Source organism: Melozone crissalis, unplaced genomic scaffold (assembly GCF_028551555.1).
Source record: "Melozone crissalis strain CALT ecotype California unplaced genomic scaffold, PUWL_Pcris_2 ptg000042l_1, whole genome shotgun sequence".
Lineage (NCBI taxonomy): Eukaryota > Metazoa > Chordata > Aves > Passeriformes > Passerellidae > Melozone > Melozone crissalis.
The window spans coordinates 10,399,465-10,422,209 of record NW_026535820.1 but is presented as its reverse complement, the minus strand read 5'-3'; the positions used below and the strand labels follow the sequence as shown (position 1 = coordinate 10,422,209).

General features: G+C 37.3%; 1 protein-coding gene across 1 annotated transcript in view; it reads right to left on the bottom strand.

The window, feature by feature from the left end:
- Positions 1-370: 370 nt before the first annotated feature.
- ALKAL1 (ALK and LTK ligand 1) overlaps positions 371-22,745 on the bottom strand; it is a 34,910-nt gene continuing 12,535 nt past the window's right edge. The window contains exons 2-5 of the mRNA XM_054285269.1: positions 10,010-10,063; positions 6,152-6,232; positions 3,865-3,941; positions 371-1,005 (exon numbers count right to left, since the gene is read on the bottom strand). Of these exons, the coding sequence (XP_054141244.1) occupies positions 3,877-3,941; positions 6,152-6,232; positions 10,010-10,063 (200 nt within the window). The 3' untranslated portion in view covers positions 371-1,005; positions 3,865-3,876. The remainder of the gene's footprint in view (positions 1,006-3,864; positions 3,942-6,151; positions 6,233-10,009; positions 10,064-22,745) is intronic.

Sequence of the window (22,745 nt, the reverse complement as noted above, 5' to 3'; positions counted from 1 at the left end):
AAGACTGATGTGTCACCAATAAAATTCATTCATTATACCCCTTGGATTTGTGGTATTATATTTGAAATCAATTTTTGTCCTGTTAGACTTTTTTATTACCCTCTTTGCATACTTGCAAATGTTTTCTGTTGTTCACACTAGGTACATGATGCATTTTTGTTCACACCTTATTCAACTAAAGAATAAATGGCTGAAAAAATTTACCTTATGAAAGTGAAATGCTGTAAAATATTAAACCCACATGTTTTAAGTTCTCAGTGGAGGATTATTTCAAGTTCACCAGTAGAATAAATATATATATTAAATAAGTGACCTCTAAATATACTTAAATAATCCCTCCTGTAAAATAGTTTATTTTTATGTTCTTTATTCCACCAAAACTGCATTGCAGTTTTCCAGTCTTTATATTTACATTATTTGCAACTCTTTCCATAAGTGCCGGTACAAATGTAACTGATGAAAATCCAGAATAGTCATACAAATGTTCCTGAAAGCAAGGTGCATTTCTGAGCAAATTTTTTTCTGATGCACAATAATATATATGTATATATTAACAAAGCTTCATAATATAAAATATATTCCATGGCAAGTAGAACTTCTCCACTTACAGCTTATTCAGATTTCAGTTACACAGACTTCTGCATTTCAAGTTAGTGCAAATAATGGGAATAAGAGCCTGAGCAGAACGATGTCAATACAACGGAACAAGAGAAACAGCAAAATTTTACCAACTCCCTGCATATGGTTATAACATTTAATCAGTACATCATTAGTATTCTTCATATACAATGCATTTAAATAATTGGCTTGTCTGAACTATAGGCAACAAATTTACAAAATAAAATAATGTTTCACACAAATATGGAATGTCGGACAAATATATGAAAATAAAATGCATCTAGTAACAAAACATTGTAAATCAAAAAGATAAAAGATGTCTTCTCCATTTTTGAAGATTTCAAGGCACTTTCTTGGCAAATCAGAATTCTCTCCTTGGTAGAAAGTCTGCAAAAGAAAAGGACATGCCATTTTATAGCTGGTTTAAAAACAGAGAAGCAGACTGCTCAACAAAATTCTGTTCATAAACCACAGTTTCCCGTGGATTGCATAAATCATAAGATTAACTTCAAATGCCAGTGGGTCTTGCCCTCCTGTGGGCACTAATGAGTTTTGCCGGGGCAAATCCTCAGCGTCAGTGCCAAGAGGTTTAACACACAGAGGTGTGGCTTCTGCACCTTGCAGGGAAGCTCCCCATGCACACAGCCACGTGCAGTTCTGCATTCTGGGTTTCATTAAATGCTTTACTTCCATTTGCAGGGATCTGACTCAGGAACTGATAATAAACCCGCCCAAACCTCTGAGGGCTGTAAGGGCGGTGTATGCCCGGTATCCCGCCCCGGAGCCACCCCGGCGGCTGCCCGGGGTGCGGCGCCTCTCCATGGTGCTGAAACATCCCAAGGACCAGATCCGCGAGCGGACTATTGGCTTTCCCCAAGCAAAAGTTCATTTCGAGGAGGAAAAGACCATGTCTTCTCTGTAGAGCCGGATATTTACAGATGAGGAAGGAAAATATTTGCATAATAGCACTGCAGCTCTTTTTTTTAATGAGGGAAAGGCAGCCTATTTTAGTACTGGCAGGAAAAGGCTTAAAAATAGTTGTCAGTTCTTCAAGTGAGAGAGCCTCCTTCTTCAAGGCAACCAAGAGTCTCCAAGATCTGTCAGATGTTAAAGTGAAGGTAAATTTTCTTACAGGCAATGGGATCTATGGCCATGTCCTCTCTACGCTAGTGTGAGAGTGGTGAGGAAAACAGATCCCTTGTGCCAAACGATGAAGCAGAGCAATCAGAGAATCATGTTAGAAATGCAATGTTTTTGAGGGATGAACATATGTAACTCCTTTGTTGCACTCCCTGCTAACAGGGAAGAGAGAGCAACTCCTGCCACTCTGGACCCTTCTCAAGAAAATGTTTCCATCCCAAGAATCAGTGGATATGAATAAACATGAAGATCTGAGGATGTCTTATTTATGATGGAAACTATCCGCTGTACTTAGTGGAGGAATGGGCTGAGGGAGCACAGAGACAGCTGGGAAACACTCAGACCATGGCTATACATTTTCCTATAATATTTTCTCTGTTTTTAACAAAGCAGAGAGAAAGCCAGCCTAGATACAACTTTAAGTGAATGCAGTGCACACAAGCTGCTAGCAATGCTTACCATTTAAAACCTTTCTTCCCTATTTTTCATGTCTTTGAATGTATTTTTGGCAGGCAAATTAAAACACCTGGCTTTGCAAATCATAGCAACTTTTGATCCTTTTGTGTTTTAAAGATGGAAATAGGATGAGATAGATGCTTCTGTACTGTAGATATGTAGGCAGATCTTTGACTCATTCTCTTAAAAGAAAAAAAATTCGGAACACCAGAAATCTTTCTGAAAGCCCTGATACATGAATCCAGAGATGAAAATGGATACAGGTAAAGGAAAAACAGAGACTAAAAAGGTAAAACTGCAGAAAGTAAGAGAGTGGTGAGATGTTTGAACAAGCTGAGATTAAAAAGAGGATACTAAAAAACAAACAGGAATTTAAGTACCCCCCCCCCCCCCCCCCCCCCCCCCCCCCCCCGGCTCCAATTTTTTTTTTTTTAAAAAGGACATTCAGGAAAGGATTCCTTCCTTGAGTCATGAAAAGGAGATACAGGCAAAGTAATGAGATGCCTAATCAGTCTCTAGTTTGCTGTCCTTGCTATATTCAAAACCATCTGCAACACCTGGAAATCAAGAGGCCAAAGAGGCTGAAAAATGTTAAGAAGAAAGGCAGAGAAAGAAATTATGTCATTTCTTCTCAGAACTGAAATATTGCCATATTCTTTAAAGCACAGCCACCAAAATGCATCCCACCTCCACTGAGAAATCAAATCAGCTAACACTGACTCATATCCTACTCTTCTTTTCTTATTCTTGATTAGTATGAATTGAAGTCTTGATGCAGGAAGAAGTGACATACACAACTCCCCCAAGCTCCAAGCTTGCAGTATTTGTCAGGAGGAGGTGCTGAAAGGAAACCATCTTTAAAGAAATTTAAATAACTAAAATTCACTGAACTTATACATATTAGTGGTTAATAATAACAACCAGAGTGTGTATTTACAATTAATCTTTGAAATTATAACCATCTTATTATTATTCAAACAACAGAAGAAAACAAGTCACTTGGAGATGTTACTTTTACACTCAGTGACAATGCTGTGTAATTAATATTTGACATGCTAGTCATAAACAAGAATGGACTGGTTTCTTCTTCAGGCTACTTAGTGAAACCTTTAGCTTTCTACATCTTTATGTTCAGTTTTCATCACCATGAAGTGGTTATAAACTTTTCATAAATTCTCAGAAGACTATATGGGAATGAAAAGGGGTCCCAGAAACGAATTAAGTGATAGGTGATCTATGAAGATTGCATTGGTAGACCTGAGACCAAAACATTCGGTTTCTTCCATGGATTAACAACAAAGTTCTCTGAAGAATGGCCTGAAATAAATGTGCTGATGATGTCCTTGGGCATTTTCTTTCACCAAGCAGAATTCTTGAAATTTTGAACAGTAAGAGGCCACCCAGTGTATAACTACGGACTGCAATGCCACAAGTGACTTGTAGGAAATTACACCGGGGCTTGCCAGAGGTATTTGTGCTTCTATGTATTTCCAGGAGGAGCCAGTCAGTTCTGCAAAGCCAGAGCTGCATGTTGATACACTTTGATAATACCACATTTTTTTATGCACACCTGATAACAAGGTATAAGTGTGAAGTAAACCAGTAGACCATTGAACAAATAAGAAAATGTGTGGGGAAAATGATACTTACACAGCAAACATCCTAGGACTGTGTACACAAAGGGCTCATTGCTAATCTTGTTAGCAATCTTGCACACCTTTTGTAATCTATAAAACAGAATTATCCACATCAATAATGAATCTCAGTTTCCAGACACCCTCAAAAAACTGCATAAAATTAAGGTAAAGTTTGTACTTGAATTTCAAACACCCTACACAGTGAAACTGTTATCTGATGGAAATTAATGAAATTATGTGTGCAAGATGCAATGTTAGATTGTACCTTAGCATAGTGCTCTAGAGGAAAAGTACAAGTGATGCAAGGAATTAAATTTCAACCAGGAAGTTTTAAATTTCAACCAGGAAGTTTTCTACTGGGATGTAGAAGACCAGGAATTTAACTCAGTAACTTGGAGGCTATTGTAACTATCACTATAACACAGTCAGAAGTCAGGCTTCTTCAAATATTTTATTGTTCCATTTCTTATTACTATTGATTTAATTCCATATTTTCCACATTTAAGTACATCTCCTAATCATCAGATTAAAGATACTAACCTCCCACTTCCAATCCCCCTGTATGTGCCCTTGATTTAAATGACCACCTGGTTCAAGTGGACCCTGAGTCACTACTGCCTTGCTCTCTGGTATTTGCTAACAAGAAATACATAGATGCTTCTCTTGCTTGATATGTATTTTAATAAAACTTAATATAAATTGTGCCAAACAGCAAGAAAGTGATTGCTATCTGGCTTTCAGTTCCTCAGAAAATATTTGTACAATTATAACCATGTCAGAAGGAGAGGAAATAACTCATCCTCAGACATCCCATGATGACTAAGGTGTCCCTGACAGAAAATATCAAACTCTTCTAAAGGCACAGGGAAAGATCTTGGCTAGGATCAGTCTGAGACAAATTTGAAGATTTATCTCTCCTTTTTAGAACAGAATATTTCAGGTGAATGGAACTCATTGTCTGCTTTGGGTTTGCTTGGTGCAAGGGGGAACAAAAACTGTGCTGTGGTTTAAATCACCCTTTTAATTTTACAATTTGCTTTGATAGTTGAACTAAAACATAAGTTCTTTATATCATTCAAAATGACAGTCTTGTTTTTGAATTTAAGAAAAGCTATTTAATTAGAAGAAAAATAATATTACTCTTTTTCTGGAGAAATAAAGTGACACACTCGGGCAATACATAAGAGTCCAAATAATATTCACATGCTCTGGATCCATGTGTCAAGGCATACAACATGGTATTTTTGTTGCACAGCATGTAATAGAAATATGCCTTGCCTACTCCAGTGTCTGCTTAGAAAGCTGCATGCATATATTTTGTGGATCAGCCATGGATTCCTACAATCCAGCTTCTAATAAGCATAAAAGTAAATGGAGATGAGAGCTGCTCCATCCCCTTTCAAACACTAAATCCCCTGATGTGCTGAGCAATGGTGAGAGAGCACCTCAACTACTCACAGACAGTGCTTCTAAGTGATGCAGCCAGAAGGTCCCATTGCTTTTTCATGTTAAATCCTGAAAAGCTTCCAAAGCACCAAACTTTGTCCACAGTTTGTGCTTACACATCCTTAATGAGATTCACCTTCTCTAAGTAAAACACACTGTTTATTTTCTACTGACTTTAATTGAATTGTCCATTGCACTAGAGAATGCTGAAGTAACTTCTATTTAAGGAATTTCTATTTTGGTTTGGGGTTTTTGTTTGCTTTTTATGCATTTTATCCAAGAACACTTCTATTTTCAGCGTCTCTGACAAAACTATATTCAGGCTGTGTTAAAGCAAAGCTTCTGCAGCCTCAGATAAAAAGTTTGCTTGATGAGAACTGAAAGTATTAAAAACAAAATGATGAATCAAATGATTTTCTGTTGCTTAACAATGGGCATATAATAGAAAATTATACTCACAAGCTGAAATATACAAAACCCCAAAGATATAACTCTACTATTTAGCATTAATAGAAGGTAAAGAATGGTTCAGATTTTATCTTGCACAAGGAAAGCTAAAGGGAGCAAGAAGGAGAATATCTACCCTCTGCATAAGCATGCCCTACTGATTTTTTCAGTGTAGTTTTGTTTTCATTTATTTCAGCAATACTTTAAAGGAACTCCATGATGTTCAGCTGACAGCAAGTGCACTAACAGAAAATCTTTATATATTAGAAGACCTTGGGCATGTTTTTTAATGTAGTCCTAAAGAGTAACTGTTAAAAAAGGACCAGGACATCAATCACTTAGTAGATAAAGTGTGTTGCTTTCAAGCAAGTATCACAGCTAGCAATAAAAAGTACTTTGCTACTTACAGGTTGGTGTTGAGCAGTCCCTTGTGTTGTGATACAGTCGATGAAAGTGCTTGCTGCACTCTGAGGAAAATGTGACTGGCCCTGTTTGAAAGTAAGGAGCAGTTAACAACAAGCTCTCAGTGTCACTGCTCTGCAGCTTCAATGGATGGCAACAGCACACAGCATTAAGTTTTTTCTTGGCTAAAACTGAATGTAGTCTTTTACCCTTAACTATGATGCAACACAAGTATTGTAATGCTAGTGAAATTACAGAAAGAAATTCTGTTTCTATGCCTTTATGCTCATGATATAGAAAATAGAAAAATGACACATCAAAATGATGGGCTGGTTTAGCCTTGAAATTCCAGTAATTCAAAATCAGCAGTAAAATTTCTTATATGGTGAAAAATAGAATGACAATTACAGTAGAATTTAGTTTGTTAAATAGTTGTCTAGTCTAATGTAGAAGGAATAATGCACCTAGACTGAGGATACTATTTATAAAGATAAATAAAAGCAACATTCTAAGCAAATATGAGTTTCTAACCCCTGGAAAGATTTCATGCACTAATGCTTTTAATTTTCACATAGATGGTTTATAAAATTCTTAATATACAGTGTGGGTGTTGAGGGGAAAAAAATGACAGCTGAATAACATCTAGGAACCTGATCTCCTGTTAAAATAATCCAAGTAAAAAGGCATACAATGTGCAGAATGCAGGATATGTTTCATCTTTGGCAAGGCAAATCCCTGCATGTCCAGGGTATAGTGTGCTGCTCTCTTCTTTGGATATACAGTGCCATCTGTTTACATTAATATTTGATTTAAAAAGTGTCCCTGCTTATGGCCAGGGAGTTGGAACTGTATGATCTTTAAGGTTCCTTACAACCCAAATCATTCTATAGGTCTATTTTTCTATAAAACATGTCTTAACTGTAACAAGTTGCCAACAACTCCTTCCAAAATTGCTGATGACCCCAGAAAGTATTACTGGTGACATTCAAGTTGAAAAGGAGAGCAAAAATGTAATACTTGCATCCTGTAACCTGCTTAGCAAGACTGTCACTGACAGCTGGGGATAAGTCTGATGTGGTTTGGACAGAAAACATTGACATAAACTGATGTTAAGTGAATAAGGCTAAATTTAAATGCAAATTTAGTACAAGTAGGAACCCTGAATACGAATAGCTTGCTTCAAGCAATGCTACAAAATGATTCACATGAAGCAGACCTTGTTGGCCAACTTTCCTTTCAGAGTAAGGTAGGAAGCATTTCTGGGAAAAAAATACTTGTTTCATAACTTGAAAGATGGTTTATGGGCCTGGTAAAATATATCAGGCTAATTCTTTCTGGGTGGTGAAGCCAAACCACCACGAGCTCCAGAGAAGATTCCTGCCTATGACATTTAACATACTTTAAGATTAGATTTATTTTACAGTAGTACATGGATTTCAGTAGATTTTTTCAGCCACAAATAAGCCTTTCAACAAACTGGAAGAGCAGCCTTTGCAAGTCTGAACTGGAATATTTTTGCCATTCTTTTTATCTTAGTGAGTAATTAGGCTCAAGAAAAAGTATGCAATTTGAAATTATCCAGCATATATGGAGACAACACTGACTTTTGTCACTAAATATTTCCATGTCCCTTCAGATAATATATGGTTTTCTAGCTCTCTTCCCTGTCATCAAAAATAGGCTGTTAATTTTATTGTGCCTTACAAAACACTCTGTGTCAGCTGGCTTTCCAAGCTAAATTGATAGATTACTTTATGACTCACAAGATTATTTATGATTTTTCCTATAGTCAAGGACTGTTACATACGGTTCTTATTTGGCTTTAAAATGTGTCTATTATTCCTGGCATATGAGAAGTGTGCAATAATTTTCTTAACCCTGAAACTGTAAAGATAATGTACTATAAAGATAATATTGATTTCAGCTTCTCTCTTTTTTTTTTTTTAGTTTAGGATGTCCTAATTCTGAACTAGTAAAGACTGTAATCAAGGAGTTTAATTAAAGAAGGCTGCTAGAAGATTATGATTGGAACAGAATAAAAAAAAACAAAGTTCCACTGTATTTTAAGAAAATGCCTATGGATTACAGGATCTAGTAAAACTATGAAAAATAAAATAAAATATAAAAAAACAGGCAGGAAACACCACCACTGAATATCTTAAGATACATTTTTAAAAAAGAGTGAAAGAGAGGAAGAGAGAGAGAATGAGAAAGATAAAGAGATAGATAGATAGATAGATAGATAGATAGATAGATAGATAGAAAAAAAAAGAAAAGGAAAGAAAACAAAAGGAAAGGAAAAGAAGGAAAGAAACTAACTGTAGGCAGAAATTCTTAACCAACAAATAAACTTTCAGTATTTTGGAATGATCCTGCTTTCCTCATTCATTCCAACTACTCTTACTCAAGGAATTCCAGCAATTTTGATAGCAATTAAACTAAATTCATGCAGAAAAGGACTATTAATTTAATGAATGGGTCCAGAGACATGCCTTCAACTAGTTATTTTCTCTTTTTCTCTTCTATGATTTACCACTCTCACAATAACTCCTGTAAAGCTCATGGCTGTTTTTCCCTGGTTTTGAGTAATTAAACTCAATCTGTATTCATTACTTAGCTTCCCCAGATTCTTATGTCCAGCTTTTTATGGTAGCTGAGGAGTTTCCAAAGCTAAAAATGAAAAGGAAATGGATTAAGTACTAACATAAACAAATCTCTCTTGTCTGTCCCTCCCAGGAGAGGAGTATTCAGTGTTCCTCTGTCACATGGCATAACATAGTTTGAAGCTCTGTGTTAATTTCTGTCTCATATTGACTGAAAATGATCAGGTCACAATTACTCTTGTTTACTGCAAGGGTGAAGGGCCAGCTGGCTCTGGCACACTTTCTGTAGATTCTGTTGGGTTGCAGTGAGCCATTGGCAGAAAGAACCTTAAAGTTGTGCTTATCCCAAGGGTTGGAACACACTTCCCCCATGCAAAAGAGACAACAAATACCTTCCTTTCTTGTCAAGCACTGCCTGAAATTTCCAGCAATGAGGAAATGCATAATTATTTCCAGTTCTCTTTTTCATGCTCCAATGTCCAACTATTTCTCTAGCTTTTAGTTTCAATACTTCAAATAACCCTCAAAATCACCATAAGATTTGCAGTATCATACTTTGAGACCTTCACTTTTCTGAGTTAAAGAATGCTGCAACTAGAGAGCAAAGAATCAGTGCAAATGCCTTGTCATTGGCAACTCATATTGCATATATTCAGAGGGTACTATATTTTTCTCAGTAGTTACAATACAGTTCCAAAGTTAAATGCATTATACAACTCCACCTCAGTTTTCATGTACTTGGTTGTAATCATCATAAACTTTCATACTCAAAACAGCAAGTTATTTTTTATATTTCATTTACACTAATTTAATTCTTCCTTGTTCTATCTGTTTCCACTATTAAAATAAGTTTCCACACACAGACATCATGAGACAGATGCAAAAAATCTTCCCTGATTTGGTAAAAACTGACTTGGCCACAAAGGTCTGTTTCTTAAAACTATGTGCAGTCCAATGAGAAGTTCTAAAATTAGTGAATGTGAAAATAAATACGGAATGCACAATAGGAGGATAAAAGTTAAACAATAACTTTTAAATAATGTTTTAACTTAGCGCATTTTGAAAGTTATTTTAGACCAGATAGTTCAGTTGATAATTCAATGAAACTAGAATTCTTCAAAAATTTCTATTTCTAATATATGCATATTTAACTTCAGAAATGTTAGCCTCAGAAATGTTGAGCTTCAAAAAAATTAGTGGTGTGATATTTCTAGCTATATAGAATATGCATATGTGGGAAAACACAAGCAGCTTCCTTACCTGTAAAATGTTTTATGAACTTGTCTTTTAGACTGGAATCTCTTGGAAAAATTTCTGAGGAGAGAAGAAAAAAAATTACATTTATGTAGCCTAGTAATTACAATAAAAGCTCTGAAAGCATAATATGCCAAAATGTCTGATGCACAGAGACCAAATAGATTCTGAAATTAACTATACTATTAATTTCTGTAGTTGTAGGAGTGTGGGCACGTAAACAACATTGTGAAGTATTTCAGGTAATTCCTAGATGAATACTAAGCAGTCATCCTAAGACACACAATGATTTTCTGACACTAATTTCTGCACATCTTTGGTCTGAGTGGGGCTGTTAGCATAGAAAGACTGAAAATAATATAAATATAAATTATCACACTTACAGTATGTAAGTACCTGAAGTATCATACTTACAGTATGTAAGTACCTGAAGAAATTATGTAAAATACATAGATAAATACAAAATAAATACTACTTTTTTGATTTTGAAATGACAAGTGCCTGAAGAGAAAATTCTCCTACAAATCACCCAAAATAGACATAGGCCATGCACATTTTCATTGCAATATTAGTAAAAAAATGGTCCTCCTCTCCTGTGAAAAGGACTGTGAATTTTAAAATATTCCCTTTCCATTTATGGCATTTTTTCCCAGAAAGTACAAGAGAGTAGAAGCCTCTAGTAGAACACACAAAAGAATCACAAAGAACAGGAAATGGAAATAACACAAAAGAGATAAAATTCCTTTTTCTTTCTTTTCCTCTTTTTTTCAATGGGATGCTGCCTCTGGCTGACAGCAGAAACATTTGATGTAAGTAAACACCCTCAGAACCAGTACAACTCCCCCTAGTCTCATGAATTTTCCACTGAAAAAATTATATCAATATTTTTGGGTACCTGCAGTTATTACTGGAGACACTAACAAGCTGCCTGTTATGTCAAATTCAAAGAACCTCCCTGGCAGTACGACAAGGAACATTGGTAACTTGCAGCCTTAGGACCTGCAGTTAAATACATTTATTCACTAAAAATATTTCCTTATATCTAAAGTAATTTTAAATCTTTCTACTCTCATACTTTTTTTTCAATTCCCAATTTGAGTTAACATTTAGCTCAGAAGAGAGCTAGTTTCCTTTCATACTATAGGAAGATGTTGGTTATCTGCCAAGATAAATTCTTACCACTGGCTTTAGGCAGTTTCTCAGAGGTCACATGGGTGTATTTTTAGGCTGGGATTTTAGGATAAAATGCCCAAGTCTTACTGGAACTCATCTAAGTAGGAAACCTGCTTCCAAGTAGGAAATCTATTTCACTTAAGATTCCTTAAATATATCAGTTTTAACTGATTTATTTTCTCATTGCAGAAGAAATGCCACCCCTTCTCCAATAAACTTAGCATTTTACTGATAAGAAATATCAGGTAGTTTAAAATTGTACAAAATGAAGAATATAAAAAGGCAAAATAGGGAAACAATTGGTGTGAGTTTTGAATGAGATGCCTCAAATGAACAAATGCTGATGAATAATCACTGCCTGGTGAAGCATAGGCTAGGAACTGACCATCCTTGCTCAGACAACGTACATTTAGATACAGACACTTGCAAAGTGCATAGAATTTCCTGTGGGAACAGTAGCTGCTTCTTGCCCCATAAAATTCTCTATTTGCCCCATAAAATTCTTTAGGAAAAGCCTGTATACAGCCAAAACCCCACCTCTTAATGGCCAGAAGGTGAAACAGGAGGACAGACTGATGCTCCGTCAAGGAGCTATGCACTGCAAGTATACAATTGCAGCTGTAGCTGTGTTGGGAAGCCTGAGAAGGAACACTGCAGAGTCTGCTTTCCATGAGCAACCCACACTGGCCCAGGGTTCACACCAGCCTACCCCAACAGGGAAATCTAGGTCAGTTGTGTGTAGAAAAGCAGCCGAGTGCGCCTGCCTGCGTGCCTGCTGCTCCCCTGCTGCGGCTGCCGTCCCTCCAGGCAGCAATCAGCTTTTCTCCATGTGCCCATGGCTCAGCTTCCTCCAAGGGCTCCTTTGCTTAACAGTGCAGTGCATGTGCTGGGTGAAACACAATCAGTGAGCCCCCAGCCCGGCACAAAAACAACCTAAGCTCATTTGTATGGGAATCACAGGCAGCACAGGTTCCTGGAACGCCTCTGGCTCTAATGGCAGAGGCAACTCCCCCTGAACCATGAATTGCCCAGCACAAGCACAAGCACAGTCATTTTCTCCCCTCTTCCAGCATTGCAGCCAAGCCCTTCTGTCTGTACACAACTGTGAGTCTGAGGTCTCAAAGGACTTAGCATTTCAATCAAACTAATGAACATCTCCTTTGAATACAATATGTGTCACTGACTCCTGATGACGCTGCAGCCAGAAGCAGGACATCAAGTCCATACATACTTCTGACAAGCTCTTCTATAGAGCAGCAAAAACTCATCATGAAAAAAAGCCCCTGAACTAGTTTTTTCTAAACAGTTCTTAGTTGCTCCAGTCATATTTTATGTTTTATCTATCACTTATTAAGGTGTCCATTTTCACAACAAAGGCTCATATCCTCACAACGCAAGCTAAATTCCTTTGACATACTAATTTCACAAAAGAAAAGCAGAAGCATTAATATAATAAAATAGATCGGCAAAGTATTACTAAAATCAAAACACTTCAAAGGCACACTGTGAAAAACTAAAAAAGAAACAGGAAAATGAAAAAATAAAATGTTTTAAGTGCAAAACCCACATAAATGGGAAATATTGAGTGGAAAGATCTTATTCAATATAATCTTGCCTCAAGATTATATTAAACAAACTATTAAAATATAGCCAGTATATATCCTATGGGATATAGTAACATTGGTTTTATTAATCTGGGAGAATATTTAGGCTGTGGCATTCTTGTGCCCAGGCTTACAAAGTCTGCACTGCTCACCACAGAGTACATCTGGGTTAAAAGGCACTTGAGCTATTGACTCTGTGTTCGTTCTGAGCATAATCTCAGTTTATAATCATAAATAACATTAGTTCTAGGATTTATTTCATATCTACATTAGGACTTCGATGCATATCCTTCGATATTTACTCATCCAGGGCAAAATATTGTCTGTCCTTCCAAAGACAGCACTGGCCATGGGCAACTATTAAATGGTGCTAAGATGGATTTCCTATTGGCTCTTCTGTCCAAAATAGCAGAAATATTTATGGTAAACTCTAGGGACAAGACAAATTTTGAGGGTTTTCCAGCTCTGCTTCACAGACAGAATGGTTAAGTTTATAATGTAAAGTTGGTTCTAAACCAATTCATACTGTTAGTTCTATCAAGCTATGACATTTCAGAGATCTCACAGCTTTTGGTAAGAGGTGACTAGATCTGCCTGAGTTTTATCCCAGCTGGGATAAATGTGATGATGAGGAGAGCTAGCCAGCTCCAAGCTACAAATCAGTACGCAACACCTGATCCAGCTCCTCTCTCTCAAATTTTGTTATAAACTTTCCAAAGTTGATTAACCACTGTTTTAAAGCTAATTCCCAAGAAGATTATTCTTTCAGTTGTTATTCTGCACTCAGCAGCTGACAGGAATGTTTAATTTTTCACTAATTTGAGTTAAATTACAAAAAGCTCTGAGATTAAATAAACTACAGCCTGATCTCAGTGCTTTAAGTTCTCAGCTTGCAACTGAAGACATAGTTGCTCCACCTTCAATGGGTCTTTTCACCTTTCTGTGCCTTCAGTTTCTCTGTGTTTTGGCTGTTCAGACTGCAAAGTTGTGACAGCACATACTGATTTTTACCCTGTGTTTGCACTGTCTCCTGAATCATGTCACCACAATTGTGCCAGGAACATTCATGTTCTAATGGAGTATAAATAAAAAGAACTGTGATCACAGCCCTGAAATAAGCCAACTCCACACAACAGTTTGTTGACTTGGAACACAAAACCTCCACATCCTCAGGCACAAAATTCAAGATCTCCATTTGTTTATGCTCCCAACAGACAACTTTTGTATATTTTTAGTTTATTCAGAGAATTAGTGTAAATTGGACAGCAAAAGTGCTCCACTGGTCAAGGCTGGGCCAATCAGAAATGCTGGTGACACCTTTGCGATAACATATTTAAGAAGAAAATAAGAAGAAGTTATTGTACAGCCAGAGAAGAGCAGATTGAGAACATGGAGAGGAACAACTCTGCAGACACCAAGGTCAGTGGAGAAGGAGGAGGAAGGGGAGAAGGTGCTCCATCATGCTTGAGCTGAGATTCCTCTGCAGCTGGTGGTGCAGACCCTGGTGATGCAGCTGGGCCCCTGCAGCCCATGGAAGTCCAGGGGGATGCAGAGATCCACCTGCAGCCCCTGGAGGAACCCCACACCAGAGTAGGTGGATGCCTGAGAGGAAGCTGTGAACCTGTGGTAGGCCCACGATGGAGCAGAGTCCTGGCAAAGATCTGCAGACCCATGGAGAGAGGAGCCCACTCTAGAGCAGGTTTCCTGGCAGGACTTGTGACCACCTGACAGGCTGGTCCAATGGGAAACCACATTGGACCAACCTGTCCTTGAAGGACTGCGCCCCATCAAAGTGTGGCCAACATAGCAGCAGTTTGTGGAGGACTGTTCCCCTTGGGATGGGCTCCAGTTGGAGAGGTTCATGAAGAATTGTCTCCCATGGGAGGGATACCATGTTGGAAGAGCAGCAGAAACAGACCTAACATCCATTCCCTGTCTCCCTCTGCCACAGAGGGGGAGGAGGTAGAGCTGAGAAGAAATGAGGGGTGGGGGAATGTGTTTATAAGGTCTTGCATTACTTTTCATTATCCTGCTCTGATTTTTTAAGCAGTAAATTCAATTAGTATCTCTAATTCCAGCCTGTTTTGCCCATAACAGTATTTGGTGATCGATCTCTCCAGGTCCTTATCTCAACTCATGAACCTTCATTATGTTTTCTCTCCCCTGTCCAGTTGCATAGGGGAGTGATAAGAGTGGCATTTGTGTGTGTCTGGCATGCAGCTAGAGTCAATCCATTACAGTTGTGCATTTTCTTGTTTCTGTCTGTGAAACGGCAGAAGAAAACTGTCAGCAGTAAGATGCAGCTGACTCTTCTATTATAAACCCAGATGCAGGCTTCCAAAACGTTTTGGCATGAAAATAGCATGTGGGGTTTGGGTTTTTTGTTTTGTTTTGTTTTAGAAAGAACATTTCAAGCCATGAAACTGCTTACAACACAGTATGTTTTAGCAGACTTTTAAATAAACGTGACATTTTAAAGGACAAGACTCTCCAAAGTTTCAACTTATACAAAGGCTCAATTAGTTCAGAGTATACAAATAAATCTTGCAATGGTTGAAGTTTCATGCTCCCAAAAATATTAGAACTCTGTCAGCAAAACTGCCTCGAGTACTTACACAGACAAGTCACATTTATTTGAATGGAGCTTTTCTTTTCTACAAATTCTTCACCTTGCCTAAAGATGGCAACTCTTGCCTACTGCAACAATCGAGGTGAAAAACTACTAGGAGGAGGTTTGCATACTTTCAACAATGTCAAGATGGTTTACTTAGCATAGAACATAAAATGTTTGCAAATAAAAATAATAAAAAAAAATTTCAAATATAAATTCATAAAGAATTTTATAAGTTCCCAGAAGAATTGAAGCAACAGAGATGGAATGCAACCAGAACATGATAATAACACCCAAGTAAAGTGATATGCTGGGAAGATGAGGGAATAGAATGACATTGCGATGCCAGGATGAAAGTATCCTCAGCATGATTGTCCAAAATATAAGTGAAACCCTAGAAAAACAGTGCTTAAAAAATTTATATATTAAAAAACTTAATGTCCCAAAACATTCTTTCTCTGCATTTAATCTACATACATAACTATTCCTACAACTTTTAGATATAGATGTACTGCCTCAGTTTAACAAAAGATTAAAAAGAGTTTTGCTCAAAATAGAAAACAGTTCAAAGAGCAAAGATAAGGCATCCTAATGGAGAAAAAAATTGTTACCATTCATTTGATAAGAATTCAGTGTGGTGTGGAGTAAAACATAGGTGTTTTACTCAGCAGCAGATGACACAAGCATGGTTGAATCAATTAGCATATACTTCTTTCTTCAGTTCCCCAACCAGTTAAAAGGTCTTAATTTCCTCCTTTCATTTTTACACTTTGGTTATGACCAGATAACACAAAACTCTTACTTCTGGGCTCATGGCTGGACAAAGTCCTTACCTGAAAAACTGAGGGCTTCCAGCAGCTTTGGCTTGGCTGAAATGCTATATTGTATTTGCTGCTATGCCATTGCTACCAGAGTGATATAACATTCTGTTCTGTACACAATAAACACATCAGTATAGATTGAAATGTTTTCCTGATGTTTTTCAGACACATAGGGTGTCTGAAACAGCAGAGAAACAGAGCATGCACTTTGTTGAAAAAATGAGACATTTTTATTCCCTACTAAGGGACCACCAATTGATTCTAAGGTCCTTAAAAGCACTCAAAATCCTTAGGATGAATTTGTGGTTGTATTACATCTCAGTCCACAGACTAATAGATTTAACACTTTTCCTACTGAAATCTCCCATAGAGAGGGGAAAACCCCTTTGTGCAAAAAGGAACAACTCCTTCCATCATTATCAATCATAAATCATTGAACATTTTATATTATTTCTGTTAGAAATAACTGCCATATGAGAAAAGATCTACTTAAAAGATGTATTTTAATTCTCTTAGGCTACTCATCTGTAATTTCTACTACATAAACTGCATTTCTGCTTTTGTTTTGTTCTTCTACTTCCAGTTTTCTGAAATTAGAAGTTTTAGAATAACTTTTAATTATCTTCGTAATTTTTTGTTTATACACCCCCACCCTGACTCACATATCCATCTTCCCCCACTAGATCTGCAATTCATTCCTTTAGACAAGGGAAAATATCTATTTCTGTGTGCAGTATTCCGAGAAGTCCGTGCTACTACTCCTGTTAAGTAACACACACAGTTCCCACTTGCTGAATACTTTTGTTTTGAGACTTTGATGTGTACATACTGAGCATAGATGGAAAATGAGTCAATGCTCCAGACAGACACATTCCTTTTTGGATGTAATATTACTGTTGAAATTCAAAACTTACCAGATTCCTCCAACTGCTGTGTAATGAAGATTACAATAACTTAGCAGTGTTTTTTTCATTTTCTGTCACTTTCTACTCTAGCAAGTGAAGAATTATCTAGTATCTCAGTATTTTCTGGGGAAGAAGAAGCCTCAAATAAATCCCCAAATCAACACAGCCTGATTCACAGAGGCAAGAGTGTCTGCTCAAGAGAAAATCCAGAATTAATATATTACTGCATACCACTGCCATCTACTGAATGTAGAATATGCTGAAAGTACTCATGCATACCTTCCTGCTCTGTGAGCAGAGTTTATCAGGCTTCCCATTACCCTGCCTAATGGGAGCCCTTTCAGTTCCCACAACACAAAGTATACTCCAGAGCTTAAGGGTTACACATGGAGTGCAATTAAGAATTCATAATTAATGACTTGGTCAATTTATCCTCCCAAAGAGTAGTTATAAACACTATTCCAATCTCTTTGGACTTATTTGCTGTCCATAAAATCTTTGTTTGGCGTTACAACTTTATTTATGCAGAAATTGGAAGGCACATTGTGATATATTACAATACCTCATTAGTCAAGTCCTAAAATGCTAATTCTGCTCCCATGTCTAATACATGCTTCCATGTTTAATTATTTGTCCAGGCTTGAATCAGTTCTTCTAGGGATACTTAAACCAATGACTTAACACTTACTTGCCTTGGTATTCATTCCAGTAATATTTTTCTGATGTGAACATGGCAAATAATACTCTTCTTAAACGCCGATTAATTGATATATCTTCAAATTCTCCCAACTTTAGTTATGAACAGAATATCTGGTCTTGCATGTATAAAATGTTATGGTTTTATTCTGGAACATTCACCATAAACTTGAGTAATGAAGTGGGCTGTGACATCAGGCAGTTTAGAGGTACAATGGAATGACCCCAAAGAAAAAGCCTACCAGGGTCTGCTTTTGTAATGGTCAATGAAATTTACCATGTCAGCCACATAGTCAAGAGTATTACATTAAAAAAATCAGTGTTGTTATTAACTGTGCTAAGGACGGGTGTAAAAGGAAGCACTAGCTTCCAAAATCACAGTCTGGCATTTAGTCACCATTTCTATTTTTGTCTTCTCTTCGCTCCAGAGTCAACCATTCACTCTCATCCCAGAACGTCTGCTCATGTATGTCCCATCTCCCCTGCTCACCTTTGTCAGTCTTATCTACATCAGCTGCTCTCTTAAAACCAGGGGGATTGATATCCACAGGGCATTCAGGGGCATAACTACCATCAACTTGGTTCTATCAAAACTGTAATACTGCAAATTCTGGACATTTAAAAAAATGTGTAAATTATTGTACAGTGGGATTCCTAAAACTGAGAGAAAACCCCAAAACAGATAAGGACATCTACAAATGGTAGTAAAATGTGAAAATAAGCCCATTAAAAACATACAAAGAGCAAAGGCACACAGCTTTCCTAGTTCTGCATGCTTAGATTTTTGTCTATAGATCTATGTTTATATGGCCCCATAAAATTTGTTTCATGGATTGACCCCTGCACACTACAGATACGAATAGATTTGAAGTGTAGCAAATTTCTCATTATCCACCTTTTGCTTGAAATGGAGTAATCTTTTTTTTTTTTTTTAAGATTTCTAAAAATAATCTTGAAATTTAATTTTAAATGCTGCCTTTTTACAGTGACCAGAGTAAAATTCTACTTTTACTGATGGTCATATACTCCCTCTCAATCATCAGCACCACATTCATGTAATTTCAAGAGAATTTTAGAAGGCATTTTTTACTCAAGTAGTTTTCAGCTTTATTGTTATTACAGAGACCTTCAGGTGGATACCAATTAAAAAAATTACAAATGTGAGACACTTCATTTCAGTTGGATTTATAGAATTTATTTGAGCAACGGGGCAGTAAATTTTAGGAACACTCTTAAAAATAGTATGGAAAATTCTGTACATACTGTAATATAAATAGTAACACAAAAGACGCGACTCAGATCTTTCTTCAAGAATAAAGGGGTACTTTTTTATCTCTAATAACTGATAAACAGGCAAGAGAAGTCTTACATTAGCTAGGCACATTCCATTTATTTGAAAAAGGTTATGAACAAGATTCTTGGATGTGCTGATAGCTGGATTCAATAAATCCAATAGGCTTCAGCCAAATTATTCTAAATGTGAAATACCAATTTTAATTTATTTACCAATTTATGTTCAGTCATCCCCATTGGATCATGGCCTAAGAAGGATAATTTCCCCTTAAATTCCTACTCCTAACTCTCTCCTGGAGCCCTTCTGATTACACCCTACATCTTAACTAAAAACGATGCAAGCTTGTAAACCATGAACCAAAACATGTTCTTAAACCTTGAGCAGAAGTGCATTTATCTGCCACGGTGTTTTATCCCTAAATCCTCCATCCTTGGTTTACTGCAAGTCACTAAATGAATTAATTCAGTTTATTTACCACTACATGCAAAGGAGTACCTGGGATTAGAAATTAAATGTCTCAAGCTCCTTGCCACATTTCTGGCAAATCTGTAAGTAACATCCTACTGATTCAGTGCTAGTTCTTATGAAAAAAACTCCCCGTTATTCAGGCCCTTTTTGGATGTTTCAAACTGTAAAACATCACTGTTTTTAGGAAAAGAAAATGAACTTTGGTGTACATCATGAGACAGATAACTTTTAAAGCAATCCATTTTTTTCAAGTTTCTCTTTCTGAAGCACCAGAGCCATAATTGTGCTGCTGTCTCAGAAGGCGTTATGTGCTCACTTCTATTCTAAATTTATGTTCTAAATTTGTGCTCATTTGTATTCTAAATTTTCTTCACTGCTGCAGCTTTTTTCTCCATTCATCTATGATAGAAAATGAATGAAGTCTTTTTTGAGAAAGCAAGACCTTCAGTCCTGTAATCCTTGTACCTCTCTATTAAACATCACAGGACATACTGGGAGCAGATTACCCTGGCCAGGGATGCTGCGCTATTGCACCTAGGGTCATGGCAGTCTTGCAAGCACAGTCCATCCCCAGCACAATGTGGGATGGACTGGGGAAACCTGCCCTCTTTCATGCAAGTGCAGGAAGGAGAAGAGACACAAAGTCCTCTGAGACAAACTTTTGTCTCCAGGGTTTCTTGTGTTTCAGGTGAAATCAGTTTTTCAATAAAAGCTTTCACAAAATCAGATCAGTAAGAGTAAACAAAGTAAGCACATACTCATTTTACTTCACTTTGTTTTTTCATTGTATTATGCTGCTAACTGGAAAGAATACAGAAGTCCTATCCTTTCCCAGCTTTCTGACTTAACTCCTAGGACCATCTTTGAGATACCACAACTGTTCATGTACTCTCAGTTTCCCACTCTCTGGGATCCACATCACCATACTGCTCAAAAGTAAAAGCATCTGTGACAGTGCAAGGGCAGAGGCTGGAAAATTCATCCAGATGTAAGAGAACAAAAGTAGGACAAACAGGCATAGGAGTATTTGGTGTTCATCTTATTATCCCCTGGAGCACTTTCAATGGATACAAAACAGCTTCCCACCTTTATTCATACCAAGGTCAATCCTTCAGAAGCTATGGATGACAGCTATATTTAACCAAGGCCCATCAGTAGCCTTAGAAGCAGAAAAGGTTGACTTGCAATCAGAGGAAGATGATACAGATCTGTTCTAATCCACGGTAAGGACCCAGACAGATACTTCCCCCCCTCTTCCCTGTGTCTACCCTACCCTACACTTGCCAAGCCAGTGCCCTTTGCCTTCCCCCTCCCTTGCATTCTGCTTGGCCTCTGCATTTGTCTGGACTCTGCTGAGCCGTGAGTGGGGGCAGAGAGTGACAGGAATAGTTAGCACAGAGAGTGACAGGAATAGTTAGCAATCGCTGCTATGAAGACGACTAACGGCATGAACAGTAATTCCAGGGAGGCCTTCCCACCTCAGCACAGCAATGACTATTTACGGCCTGAAAGGGCTTGCCAGCCACCAGTTCAACATCCTCTTAAGGGCAACAGATTATCCCTAAAGTTGGCTCCTCCAAGACTGGGCTCTGGACTGTGGGAAGGGCATAACCTGAAGCTGGTGGGAGCTAACCCACTCAAGCTACAGAAGAAACATTTAATTGTGTCAGAAGCGTCAGGATAGGTGGACTGGGAATGGGGAGGATAGCTTCTTCTGCTGTGAACTATACACATTTTTTAACACTGAGAATATTATGTTCCTCCTCTTCCCCTCAAACTTTGATTTTTCTTCAATTAATTCACCATTTATGAAGGAAACATAATTGCTCACTAAGTGCTTAGACACTGTACTTCCATTTCTCAGAAAATGAAATCACAGCTCAGTTCTGGTTAAAAGACTACTCTAATGGTATTATCATCATCACAAACCTAAAGAGGCTGAGCCCCAGCTGCAGTATGAATGCAGAAACCAGCATGTAAGAACTGCCCTATCTAAATCAGAATATTTCCCACAGCATCTTCCAAGTATGTCTAGAAATATGATACTAAATAATTTCTCTCTGCTCTGTTCCTTTATAATGTATCAGTTACATGCTGTACCAAGTCATTCATCATTCAGACACAATTTGTACAAATATATGTCAGTCTATAAATTGGCTGTAGAAGTTTCCAAATATTTTTTTTCTGTCACACATCTACCAGTATTTTACCTTGTCACTAGTACTATGCAAAGGATCTTAGCCAGATAATGGAGATGTGTTTCAATTGTACATGTGAAGCCTTGTCCCAAACCAATCCCATTCTTCCTGAATGTAAGATTGTCAGTCAGCTCCAGGTAATTTAATTTTGGTTGCAGCTAAAAATTCTTTTCAAGTTTTCAGGTGCTAATATCCTTCTTTGGATATTTTCCTCACTATTATAAGGCCTTCATAATTAAATATGTGGTTTTTAGTGTTTTATTTTTAATTTTAACAGAGAATTTAAAAATACTAAAGGAAGCATTCATTAGTGTAAGGTTAAAAGTGGTGTGATAAAAAAAAATTCTCCTTTTATTCATAAAAGTAACAAATCTCTTAGATGTTCATTACAAGAAAAAAAAATCTATATAAAGTTATAAGTCTTTCAAAACTCCAGTTTCCCAAGGGGATATTTATAAGCTAATGTCTGTGAGCTGGGGCACAGGTCTAATTCCAAGACTGGAAGAGCTGTAATGCAAGACTACAATAAAGGGAGGAAAAGAAGTGTACATCTCAGTGTATCTCTTTGAGACTGGCAACTGTCAAAAACCACTGTGTGAACTGGGAGTTCCAATTGCCGCGCTTTGTGACAGAATCCGTTGGTTTTGTTGGAATAAAAACCAAGAGCAACTAAGAAAATAGGTTCTGTTTAGTCTTGTTGCTTATGTTTACAGCAATAAACCACAAAGCAGTTGTATAGAAGCAGCTCTCTGGATTCCAAGCTGGTACAATTAATCTAGGAGGTGGTGTACTCTCAAAGAACACATTTTTGAGGACTGAAAAATGCTGGAAGCAGAGTATGTCCTGATTCTGTTCTCCTTGATTTCAACAGGAGCAAAACCAGGTCCTCAATCTGTGTGTAATTCACATGATCTACTTAGCTAAACAATTAAGTCACAGCTCTGACATCTGATATTTATTTTAAGTTCTTTG